At 45.5% G+C, this 13,016-nt stretch overlaps 1 protein-coding gene across 1 annotated transcript in view; it reads left to right on the top strand.

Annotated features, from left to right (window-relative positions):
• Positions 1-4,382, top strand: part of LOC119652269 (protein transport protein Sec24A) — a 29,808-nt gene extending 25,426 nt beyond the window's left edge. The window contains exon 15 of the mRNA XM_038056256.1: positions 3,342-4,382. Within this exon, the coding sequence (XP_037912184.1) occupies positions 3,342-3,453 (112 nt within the window). The 3' untranslated portion in view covers positions 3,454-4,382. The remainder of the gene's footprint in view (positions 1-3,341) is intronic.
• The last annotated feature ends 8,634 nt before the right edge of the window (positions 4,383-13,016 follow it).

Genomic DNA, 13,016 nt, shown 5'->3' with positions numbered 1-13,016 from the left:
TCATAGAGTCAAAGCTTTTACTGTACAAGACTATGATCTTGCCAGTCCTCATGTATTCCTTGGAGACTTGGGTTCTTGGGTTCTTAGCAAGAAAAATTGCGAACTCTTGGCCGCGTTCGAGAGAAGAATCCTCCGAAGAATTTTTGGCCCCCTACATGAGGATGGACGATTCCGTAGCCTACATAACGACGAAATCTATGAGCGATACCATGACCGTCCGGTTGTGGATAAAATCCGGCTCAATAGATTACGGTGGGCGGGTCACTTAATCCGTATGGATGAGGATGATCCCACCCGGAAAGTCTATAAGGGCAATATCTATGGTAGAAAAAGAAGACGATGCAGACCCTGCCTAAGATGGAGCGATGGCGTAGGTCAGGACGAGAAACAGCTTTTAGGGATATCGATTTGGTGGAACAGTGCGTCCGGCAACAAGTGCCGCAACGTCGCCTGCATAACCGACCAGGCGCGACTCTTCGGGCATATCGAGTCTCAGCAGACTATCGTAGGAAGCGTTCCAGAGGTCCGGCCCTAGGATGGATCCCTGTGCTTCTCCCGACGTGATTTCCATCCTCCTCTGGCCTTCTAGCGTCTCATAGAGCAGGGAGCGGTCTTTCAGATAATCCCTCAATATCCGCAAGAGATAGCTTGGCACGTGAAAGGAGTTCTCTAGTGTGCCTAGCATATTTGTCCATCTTACGGAATTGAAGGCATTTCTGACATCAAGCGTTATGAGGAGCACTATCCGTCGAGATTATTAACATCCACACACTTCCCTGTTCTAAACCCGAACTGCCTTGCGGATAAGTCCCCGGCAGCACGGATCGCTTCAGCGAGTCTATCCCTGATGAGCTTCTCGAGCACTTTTCCCGCCGTGTCAAGCATACACAGCGGTCGGTATGCAGACGGGAGCTCCGGGTCTCCTTTACCCTTACTGATCAACGCGAGTCTGGCCACTTTCCAGCGACAAGGAAAAATGCCCTCCTTCAAGCACGCGTTGAACACTTCAAGCAGCAATTCTGGCCGTTGGCGGAACACCAGTTTGTAAACTTCCACCGGGATGCCATCAGGACCTGGCGCCTTCCTGTTTTTCATAGTGAGAACCGCTTCTTCGAGCTCTCTCATTGTGAAAAGGGGGCAATCCACGACGCTTTCCACGCTATTTACATCAACCCGTACGGGGTGTCTGGGGAACAATGCCCGCACAATGCGGTCCATCTGGTCAGTGCTCGTTATGTAGGGCTTCCGCAGAGCCCTGATTTTCCGAGTGACAAGCTTATATATAGCCAAGTCCCCACGGGTCCTCATTCACCTCATTGACAAGATTCTGCCAGCCGCGAGGTTTGCTTTTATTTATAGCGCTGCGGAGTCTCCTTTTTGCTGATCTATATTGTGCCTTTATGGCACATGCCTCCTTGTTGGCGTGCAAACGTTGTGCCAAATGGCGGAGCTTATGACACTCTTTCCGTAGGTCGGCAATTTCTGCCGTCCACCAGTACATAGAAGGCTTGTCGCGTCTGGGGCCTCTCCGGAGCATGGAAGCCTCACACGCCATCGTTATCAGATTCATCACTGAATTTACGACGGTGTCAGCTGCGACACTACCATCCCCTGGAGTGCCCCCCATCGCGGCCCTACCTGCTCCAAGAGCTTCGACGAACTCTCCGATGTTCACCCCCGCGACATTCCACACGCAGGGGGAACGTCGTGTTGGTACTCGCCGGCAAGTAGCGTCAAACACTTCGAACGCAATGTACTGATGATCACTTGCCGAGAAGTCTTCTAGGACTTGTCATCCGTCCACCGATGATGCCAGAGATTCCGACGCAAAAGTGATGTCAGGAATGCTTCCTTCACAACCTGGGCGCCGAAACTTTGGCGTTGATCCGGTGTTTAAAACTACGAGGCCAGTTCTCGCCGCCATTTCTAGAATCCTGGGCGCGTCTACTAGGAATGGAGCAGTCCAGGATGCTTATTGGGGCATACGAACCCATACCCACAAAGGATTGCTTAAACCTCACCAAAAAGAACCTGCGAATCATAGTGGGAATTCTCACTGGTCATTGTCGGCTGAACTATCACCTAGGGAAGCTAGGGATATCTACAGACACTGCCTGCAGGTTTTGGGAGGAGGACGAAACCTCTACACACGTCCTGGCACAGTGTCCGGCATTTGTGCAAAGTATGATAGGTCGAGGCATCTGGGAGACCACTTAATACCAGATGCAAAGCTGAAAGATCTGGAAGTAGGGAACATACTAAAGTTCCTAACGGTTACAGGCCTGCTTGAGATACTATGATCAACAGGTACTCTATAACCAGTAAAAGGGGCACAATAGTTCTTCAAGGACGCGGTGCGACTTTCCCTTAACAGAATAATAATAATAATGGTAGAAAAAGAAGACTGCCTAAGATGGAGCGATGGCGTAGGTCAGGACGACAAACAGCTTTTAGGGATATCGAATTGGTGGACCTCGGCTTGAAACCGGGATGTCTGCAGTTCCTTATTAAGGCAGACCTAGACCGGATACCGGTTGTTGCGCCGCTGATGATGATGCTGAATTCTCTTTAGCGTGAATTACGTGACCACACCATCGAAAACGCTTCTCTCGCAGTTTTCCACGATCGGTCGCGGATATTCTCATTTCAGACGTGATGAAAACGTGTTGCGCCACCAGTGCAATGCAACATCTTCGTCCCCATTACCGCAAGACGCCGTTCATTGTCTTTTATAATCGGTCAACACTCAGAATTATAGAGAGCGTCAGACGGACGACATTGCAGTAAATTTTAGATTTGGGACGTGCGCTGATATGTCGATCACAAAGAACACCAGTTGTGGAATGCCACGTCATCCAGGTTGTGTTATCCAGTTCTCCATTGGCTCGATTGAGTTCTGACAATGGCAGAAACCTGCCCCTCGAGATATTTAAATCGCTCAGTTCTAGCAGTGGCAGTAACCTGCCCAGGACTGAGCGATTTAAATATCAGGGGTCACTTGATAGCACCAATGGAGAACTACGTTATGCTCCTCACATAGGGAGACACAAAACCTTGTATACCTGAAGCGTCAAGCTTCCGGTCTCCCGACTTGTTTGCTTTGTATGTACGATTCATCAGCTAGTAATGTGGAAATGGAAATGTTCTGAAAAGTTGTTGGGTGGAAACATATTTTTACAAAAAATCTGAACAACTATTTTTTGCTTCATCTCCTTGTATAGGTTATTCGCAGCGTGTGAAGCAAATTGACTGATTTTAAATATTTTACATGTTTGGTGTTTTATTAATCTCAAATTTGATTTGAATTGAACTTCATTCATAAATGTTGATATTTTTTTCAGGGATACAAGCACCTGTAAATCGCAATTTTTCGAGAAATTAGTAGACGATCGTAGCGAGTCTAGTTTATCCTATTATGAATTTTTACAGCATTTGAGGACTCAGGTTAAATAATAATGATTAACGTCTTGAAAAGTCGTTTAGGAAGGCCGAGCATTTTAGCAACTTTATTAAATTATTTAAATTTAGTCCAAAAGGAAAACGATGCTGAAGCGAAAAACGAATTCAATGAAACACAGATGATAATAAACGCTAGAGAATAAGCGATTTACGAGTACATACGCTGATATCGATTGTTTTAATTAAATTTTTACTTTTCAAGTAAAACAATATTCAACAAGAAAGTGGTCTGTAAGTTAAGTAAGCCGAGGGTGAAAGGATGCTATTCATTAGCTCATTCATTCTTTTCATGCTTTACGGTCCTTCTAACTGTCCCCTGTTTTCATCTCCGCTAGCTTAATAGACATCATGATGATATATGTTAATAATATGTAAGTTCTAATTATTCAAAGTTAATTATATGCGTTTATTATTATATGTTGCGTAACATTATAACCGTTCAAAGAAATTTCACTTGAAAAACACATGGATATGGAGTTTTTGTTCTACTTGTCTCATAATACTCTGCTACCGGAAAGCGGGAGAACATTTTACTTCTTCACTGGTGTGCAGCTTGAATGAGGGAGTTGTCCGAATGAATGCTGAACTGCTATGAGACAAATATGGGTTTGAATGATTTTAATTGATTGATATAACTTGGGTGATATTCTCAGAACATAACAAAGCTCATTAAGACGAATATGAGACTTGCTAAGTGCGTTTTGAACGCAGGAGCTATCAGCTGCAACTTGGTAAAGAAAACGAACTAAAGTGAAATGAAACAAAGGCATGGGAAGCAAATAAAACTGAAAGAAAACTGTAAATGAGCTTCAATTTGAAATAAATATAAAACTAAGACAGAAGGTGACTCGCAAAATGGCAGATGTGTTATTATTTTCTTTAGATGATGATAATGAAACACGTTTTAATTAAATTATGCAAATCCCTGGTTTCAATGTTTTATCATATTTTAGAATAATTTGGTTAGATTGAAAATTAGTTGAAGATCAATTTGGTCCGGTAAATGTGCGCTTCTTTTTGTTGTTGTTAAATATGATAGAAATCATGCAACTTGGCGGAAACTGTATAAATACGAATTGCTATATTATAGTTTTAAGTTTAATGATGATTATTATATGGCAATAAAAATTAGTTATTTAAATTTTAAATTTGTGTATATATTTCCTGTTATAACTTACGACAGTTCATTCGTCTTGTACAGTGACAATCTGACTAGCGTGCATTTGTTAATATGCAGCATTTTTTTCTTAAGTTTTAGCACACCTTACTATTTTCTAATTCCCATTTGGACATCCAGCGTTCTCGTTGAGCGGTTCTTGAAGCTGGTTTGTGACGTTTTTTTAGCACCGATCTAGAACATCTTTCGTCTTCACGAAATTTAATGTTTCTAATTGCCAGCATTATAAATACTTTTAAACAAAAGTACTAATTTCTGTTTTATTATAAACTTGAACTAAAATGGTGACCCCGAAAACAGTTCGCCGATGGGGCGCATCAGACATGCGTTTTTTCCCTGTCTGCAGTGTAGTTTGTATAAGGTCTACAAATAAGTTCTGTCGGTTTTCACAATAGATGGCGTAGCTTGTTTTTTATTCCATTGATCCACATTTCCAAACATTCATCGGAAAGCTACTGTCAATAGGCACAAACGTCAGTATAAATTATTTAATTGAAGTGTAAACAACAATACTTTTTTCATCAACGAAAATGGCCAGTTTTTTACCAAATAATGTGTTTTTGCGGGGAGTTCTACTTCATTATTTCAATATGAAGAAAAAAGCAACCGAAAGTCATCGCATTTTGGTGGAAGTTTATGAAGACCATGCTCTACCTGAACGAACGTGTCAGAGGTGGTTTGGACGGTTTAAAAGTGGCAATTTTGACTTGGAAGACGAAGAGCGCGCCGGACGGCCAACAATTTTTGAAGATGAAGAATTAGAGGCATTGCTCGACCAAGATCCATCGCAAACGGAAGAAGAACTTGGAAAAGCACTTGGAGTCACTCAGCAAGCCATTTCCAACCGTTTAAAAGCAACGGGAATGATCTGAAAGGTCGGAAATTGGATTCCGTATGAACTGACGCCAAGAGACGTCGAACGCCGTTTTTTTCACGTGCGAACATCTGCTCCAACGACAAGAAAGGAAGGGTTTTCTGCATCGAATAGTTACTGGCGATGAAAAGTGGATCCATGACGATAATCCCAAGCGTCGGGCAACGTGGGGATACCCCGGCCATGCCTCATCATCGACGGCCAAAGCGAATATTCATGGTGAGAAGATCATGCTGTGTATATGGTGGGAGCAGCTGGGTGTGGTATACTATGAGCTGTTAATACCGAACGAAACGGTCACGAGCAAACTCTACCGACGTCAAATGATGCGTTTGAGCCGCGAACTCAAGAAAAAACGGCCGCAATACCAGCAAGGGCATGATAAAGTTATTTTGCAACATGACAATGCTCGTCCACATGTTGCACAGCCCTTTAAAACATATCTAGAAGCGTTGAAATGGGAAGTCCTACCCCACCCGCTGTACTCTCCAGACATTAATCCTTCTGATTACCATTTGTTCCGGTCGATGCAGCATGGTTTGGCTGACCAACACTTCTCCAATTACGACGAACTCAAAAAATGGCTCAATGAGTGGATAGCGGCCAAGCAGGCCAATTTTTGGCGCGATGGTATCTATGAATTGCCTGAAAGATGGGAGAAAGTTGTGGCTAGCGATGGGCAATACTTTGAACAATGAATGTATAACCAATTTTTCACAATAAAGCTTCAAATTTAAAGAAAAAACCGACAGAACTTATTTTTAGGCCTTATAGTTGGAAGGTCCGTGTAATAGTTTTCTCGCAAGCGATTGTATTGTGAATTTCCTACGTTGGTAAAGAAGTCTTCGGCTTTTTCGACTGTTTGGCTCACGAAGCACATTCGCGTTTAGTGCGGCCATCGAACAAAGATGGCGATATCGAAGAAGCTCATCTCACATCACAAGTATGCAGCAGATGACGCATACGAACGATGTCAATACAGTTGGCCACTGCAAACTGGAACCATTCTGGCGTGCCAATTCGGAACTTTGGTTTTTCCAAACAGAATTACAATTCCAGGTGCATCGGATAAGAAATGATATCACACGCTACCACGTTGTGATTTCTATCTTCCTATCCGAAGCTTGAAACTGTCTGACGTGTCCAATATTATCCTTGTTACTTGGCCCAGGCGCAAAAGGAGTGGAAACGGCTGGTTTGACGATGAATGTAAGCTAGCAACGGAACGGAAGAATGCCGCATACCGAGTAATGTTGCATTCTCAAAGAACGCGGGCACGCGCGTCGAGCGGTGAAGTGACTTCACAGACGCAAAAAGGAAGTCTGGGAGAACCAACAAGTCTGTGAACTAGAAAAGTACAGGGAGCAACTGCACCAGGCGCTGAAGTTTTACCAACAAGTCAGCAGGATGAAGCCTTAGACACCTCGATGCTCACCCTGCCGAGACAAAGAGGGAAATCTGATTTCCGCCAGAATGGGCATATTGGAGCGATGGGTTGAGTACTTTGATGAGTTACTAAACAACCAGAACATCGGTGAGTTGGAGGTCCCGCCAACTGAAGACGACGGACAAATACTGCCACCATCAAGTTTAGGAAAAACAGTCCGTGCAATTCATCGGCTAAAAAATCATAGGTCGCCAGGAGCCGATGGAATTACAGCCGAATTGGTTAAATATGGAGGCGACCAGCTACACCAAGTGGTTCATCAACTTGTGCCCAAGGTATGGGGCAGCGAATCAATGCCTGACGATTGGCAACGAGGCATTATCATTACATAAAAAGGGAGATATCATACAGAGCAGCAATTATAGAGGCATCACTTTGCTGAGTACCAACTATAAGATATTCTCCGCTATCTTGCTAGGCCGGATAGCCCCATACGCCCAGAACATCATTGGCCCATACCAAAGAGGCTTCACTCCAGGCAAATCAGCAACAGATCAGATTTTGTCTCTGTGCGGCAAGCGATGGAAAAACTGTTGGAATATGGACAACAGTTGCACCATATATTCATCGACTTTGAAGCCGCCTATGATAGCGTAGCCAGAGTAAAACTGTACACGGCCATGAGAGAATTCGGTATCCCGACGTAATTCATAAGATTGACTAGGCTGACCCTGACCAATGTGCGAGCCCAGATAAAAGCAGCAGGATCACTCTCAAGACTATTCGACATCAACAACGGTCTACGACAAAGGGATGCCCCATCATGCGTCCTCTTTAACCTGGCGCTCGAGAAAGTGATCCGTGATGCTGAGGTGAATGCAAGAGGTACAATCCTCTTCAAGTCCACCCAACTACTGGCCTCTGTTGACGATATCGACATCATGGGAAGAACCACCCGAGACGTACAAACCGCCCTCATCCAGATCGAGCAGGCGGTAATTGGCGCGAGATCTTGGGCTGCACATCAATGGAGGCAAGACAAAATGTATGGTGGCAACGTCAGCACCGAAGACGAATCAACCAACAACATCAAACCGCACTGGTCAAACACAAACACGAAGAAGAATAAGGATAGGAGAATACAACTTTGAGGCTGTTGACAATTTCTCCTATCTAGGGTCGAAAATCACAACCGATAACAGCTACGATGATGAAATCCGCGCACGGTTGTTGTCAGCCAACAGAGCCTATTTCAGCTTACAAAAACTGTTCCGCTCGAAACGTCTCACCATAGGGTCAAACCTCTTACTGTACAAGACAATGATCTTGCCAGTTCTCATGTATTCCTCGAAAAGCAAGAAAAATTGCGAATTCTTGGCCGCGTTCGAGAGAAGAATCCTCCGAAGAATTTTTGGCCTCATACATGAGGATGGGCGATTCCGTAGCCTACACAATGGTGAAATCTATGAGCGATACCATGACCGTCCGGTTGTGGATAAAATCCGGCCCAATAGGATACGGTGGGCGGGTCACTTAATCCGTATGGATGAGGATGATCCCACCCGGAAAATCTATAAGGGCAATATCTATGGTAGAAAAAGAAGACGAGGCAGACCCTGCCTAAGATGGAGCGATTGCGTAGGCCAGGACGCCAGACAGCTTTTAGGGATATCGAATTGGTGGACCTCGGCTTGAAACCGGGATGTCTGGAGTTCCTTATTAAGGCAGACCTAGACCGGATACCGGCTGTTGCGCCGTTGATGATGATGACTTGTCCGTTAAAGACGGCTATCATCGACCGCCTCATGGCTGCTTAAGGACGTCAAGCTCGCGGATAGACGCTCCTCTCAGCTTTTGCAACATATCAGCGATGACGTCCTACGTGTTAAGTGGCTTAATTTGCTTCCGACTGCTACTCCTTATATAAAATCAGACACTGGTGGATCTTGCCACAATGATCAAAGAGGCACACCATATAGATCCTTTCATTTACATCAGCAGTGCTCACACCATCATCAATAGGCTATACCTCGCTAAACCTGTTGCCGGACCAGACCATCTAGGACTCGCTGCTCCGTTTTATGCATTCTCTGACCGGTATGAGCGTCAGCGATGACATCCCACGCATTAAGTGCCTTGATTTGTTGCTGCAAAAGAAACGCCGATTGCTGTTCTTTATATAAAATCAAACACTGGAGGAGTTTGCCGCAGTGGCCGATGAGATAGAACCTATTTCTATTGCCCCAAATTTAATAAAAAAATGGGCGAAGTCGGTAAAAATTGCAATAAATTTCATCTGCGCTACGCTCTTCGGCTCCTACGATATGTGCAGTTGCCAATGGATTCTATAAGCAATGCCACATAGCATGGGCCAGGTGGACTTTGTAAAAGATTTCACAAACTTCATTTAGTTGTGTTAACTGAAAACACAACTAAAGGATCTTTGCTGCAGACATGGCTGTAAAATCTTCAGCCAGTAACCAGCAGTCATCTTTGAATCCTCACCAGGCACCAGCTTTGTACATTGACTTAGATTGGCTTTAAATAAAGTATTACATTTTTAAAGTTTCCGATTAATGCTCTACATAAAGGCTACTTTCCCAGTCCTCCCTACTCATTACGTTTGGAGGAAGATGCTTTATTATCACATCAAAATGTTGCAGATGAAACTTCCGCCTGTGCGGATTCTTTTGCAACTTTCTCAACTGAAAGCGCAGAGTATATTGGGAATTGCAAGTTTAGATAAAGGGTACCAACCATAATCAGAATCCGGTCACCACTGATGCATCAAGCATCATCATTGTACATGATGTTCCACAGTACTGGGCCCAGTACAGAGCCCTGTGGGACACCCGCGGAGACAACGTACTCCTTGGGTCTATCATCGGTATTATACCACAATGTTCGCTCATGCAAATAGCTATCTATAATAGCGGCATGGTAGGTGGGAACACCAATCGTCGCCAGAGATTTTCGTATAAGGTTCCAATTGGCCGAGTTGAATGCATTCCTCACATCCAGGGTGACAGCCACACAATATTTGCTGGTACAACCCCTTCCGTGAATTACATTTTCGGCCAAGCCAGTAACCATTTTGATGGCATCAATGGTTGATTTGTCTTTACGGAACCTATACTGCCTACCTGAAAGGCTCCCTTCGCTCTCCACGACTGGGAGAAGTCTATTATAAATAACCCGCTCCAACATTTTCCCCATAGTGTCTAGAAGACATATGGGTCTATAGAAGGACGGTTCCCCTGGCGGTTTACCAGCCTTAGGCAGCAGCACCAGCACCAGCACCAGCTTCTGCCGCTTCCATGGTGCTGGAAAGATACCCTCGGACATGCATGTTTCGAACAGCTCCGCGAACATATCCGGCCTACATTTGACGGCAAGTTTGAGGGCCTTATTCGGTATGCCGTCCAGACTAGGGGCTTTGCTGTCGCCTATTCGACTGCAGATCTCCAGCAGCTCGTCCCTGGTGACTGGTGGAATCGGCATCACATTCAGGGGACGCTGGAAAGTGTTAGTACCCCGCTCTTGCTGGGGAAATAACCCCTGAATTATTTTCAACATAGGGGCACGATCGATGCCGCTAGTGCATGCCTTCGCGAAGTGTCCAAACATTAGGCATTTGAAGCACCTTTTTAAAGAGATCTGTTCTCTTAGTCGGCAAACAACCCATCCAATCCGAACCTTTCCCACGGCCAACAACTTTCGCGCTGACTCCACTTTCAGTCGCATTGTAGCCGTTTGTGTACCGCCATACGCTTTTCTTAGGCTCACGATAGATTCTTCCCTGAATTCCTCCAACTTGAATTGTTCCTTCAAGGCAGTGCGGATCTCTTCTCTCGATGTTACCTTATCGAGATCCTTGCACTGGATATAGGTCTCATGTTTTTTGGGAACGAACCGCGACATTCTCCACAAGTGAGTGTAAAGCTTGGTTACGAAAGCCGTCAGTTTTCCCCAGGCTGGATTTTTCTAAGTTCAAACATGGGATCCCCTTTCTGGGTCCTCCGGATTTTTCTGATACTTCCGCCTAGGTCGGGATCAGATTTCACCTTCTTCAGTATCTCTGCATACGTTAGATGTCCTCTGCTGGAGATTACAATTGCCTCCGGGCGAATTCGCATCTTTGGTTTCTTGTCTCTTTTCTTGTTCAGGACCTTAGTCCAACCACTGTTCTTATTTTCTCTCGGTTTTGCTTCGCTAGCCGACCTACTTTGGGCACTATGGGTTCTTTTGAACTTTTAGTTCCGTTTGCTGGACTGGTCGAGACTCTTTTCTTCCTTTTTGGTGCCTGTCGATTCGCCAAAGCTTCGCCCTCTTTATCTCGAACTCGCTTACTTGATCAAAGATCAAGTACAACAGTAGTTCTTCTGGCTCAGGGCTCTGTTCTCGGTGAGTCTTGGCCAGATTACTCCTTTTACTGACTCCTTCGCCTTTTCCAATTACTGAGTTCCCAGGGACTTTTTCTTTTGACGGCTTTGGTATTGGAGGCGATCGTAAAATTGATGAGCTTCTCCTGAATGGATCTATTTGCTGCTGCTGGAGTACCTCTTGATCAAATCCGATGGGTGTCGAAATAGCCTTTTTTGGCCAGCTATCTCCTTTTAGCCTATCATTCTTTGCCTTTGCAATTGGTGTTCTTAGCAGAGTTGTGCTTCATTTGAACACCTCCTTCTCCAAATCTAAAACACTTGTAGTGTTAGATGCAACGGTGGCCACGTTGTCCACCACCGAGGTACTGCGGTCGAGGGATATCGCTTGCTCACTCCCAAAATCCGCCGGTACTGGGGTTCCGAGCCCCTGCACCGTAACTTTACTCCTTCTCAATTCGTCCATGTTGATTTTATTTTCTGGGTGTTCTTCCCATAGCCATTTTGGTCCACGCACTAGAGATAAGCAAACACTAGCGCATGCACAGTCAAAAAAGAAAGGTGCATGAACATATATTTACACATCAATAGGTATGCCCCAATCCGCCAGTTTTTTTTTTTTGTTTTGTGTGCGTACACGGAGGTGGAAAATCTTAGACACGTCCGCCGCAGCTCCGTCGCCCGAACGGCGGAACAACAGCGGGCGCGTGTGGGATTCACACCCACTAAAAACCACATCCGGGCTCTCCAGCCGCAGCCCCGCGGGACCACCATTGAGGTATTACTTCGCGGGGTATTTGCAGCTTTCCTCCTTCTTTGTTCCTTCAGCAACTCCTCCTGCATTTGGATGATTGCGGAGCTAACCGCAAGCCACTTCTCCTCGGACTCCGGCATCTCAGTAACCAAACTCTCCGGGGTCCCGCTCCTGCCCAGCACCTGGTTTAAGCTCCTTCTCTCCATCGCAAATCGTTGGCAGTGAAACATCACATGCTCTGGATCCTCCGGTATGCCATCACATCTGGGACAGTTCGGAAAATCATCCAACCCAAAGCGGTGCAGACACTGCCTGTAGCAATCACCGTGTCCCGTGAGGAACTGGGTAATGTGGTAGTTGGTATCCCCATGCTTTCGCTCAAGCCACACCCTAATGTTGGGAATGAGCCTGTGCGTCCACCGACCTTTCGTAGACTCGTCCCATCTTCGTTGCCAGAGATCAAGCGACTCTGACCTACGCTGTGCATGCCCCTCCATATGTCTTGCATTGTACAGGACACTCATTTCTTTGGCCAGAATGTCAACCGGGATCATGCCTGCCACCACCAATACTGCCTCATCTGATGTGGTTCTAAAAGCACTGCAAACCCTCAAAGCCATCCGCCGGTAAACCGAGTTTACCTGCTTCCGTCTCTGAGAGTTTGCAAGCGCCTCTGCCCACACAGGCGACGAGTAGAGCAGGATGGAGCGCACCACTCCGGCTAGCACCAACCTCCAGCAATGTTTCGGCCCACCAATATTTGGCAACATTTTTGCAAGTGCCGTGGTGGCACTGGCTGCCTTTTGGCATGCATACTCTAGGTGTTCCCTAAAATTCAATTTGGTGTCAATTCACCCCCAGGTATTTGATAGCCGGCTTTGATACGACCGTATGTCCACCGACCTCCACTTTTACAGTGTTATTTTTCCTGCGTTTCGTTATTAAGACCGCTTCCGTTTTCGCGTCCGCCAAGGTCAGCCCGG

This window comes from Hermetia illucens, chromosome 1 (assembly GCF_905115235.1).
Source record: "Hermetia illucens chromosome 1, iHerIll2.2.curated.20191125, whole genome shotgun sequence".
Lineage (NCBI taxonomy): Eukaryota > Metazoa > Arthropoda > Insecta > Diptera > Stratiomyidae > Hermetia > Hermetia illucens.
This window is presented reverse-complemented; position numbering and strand designations above follow the sequence as displayed.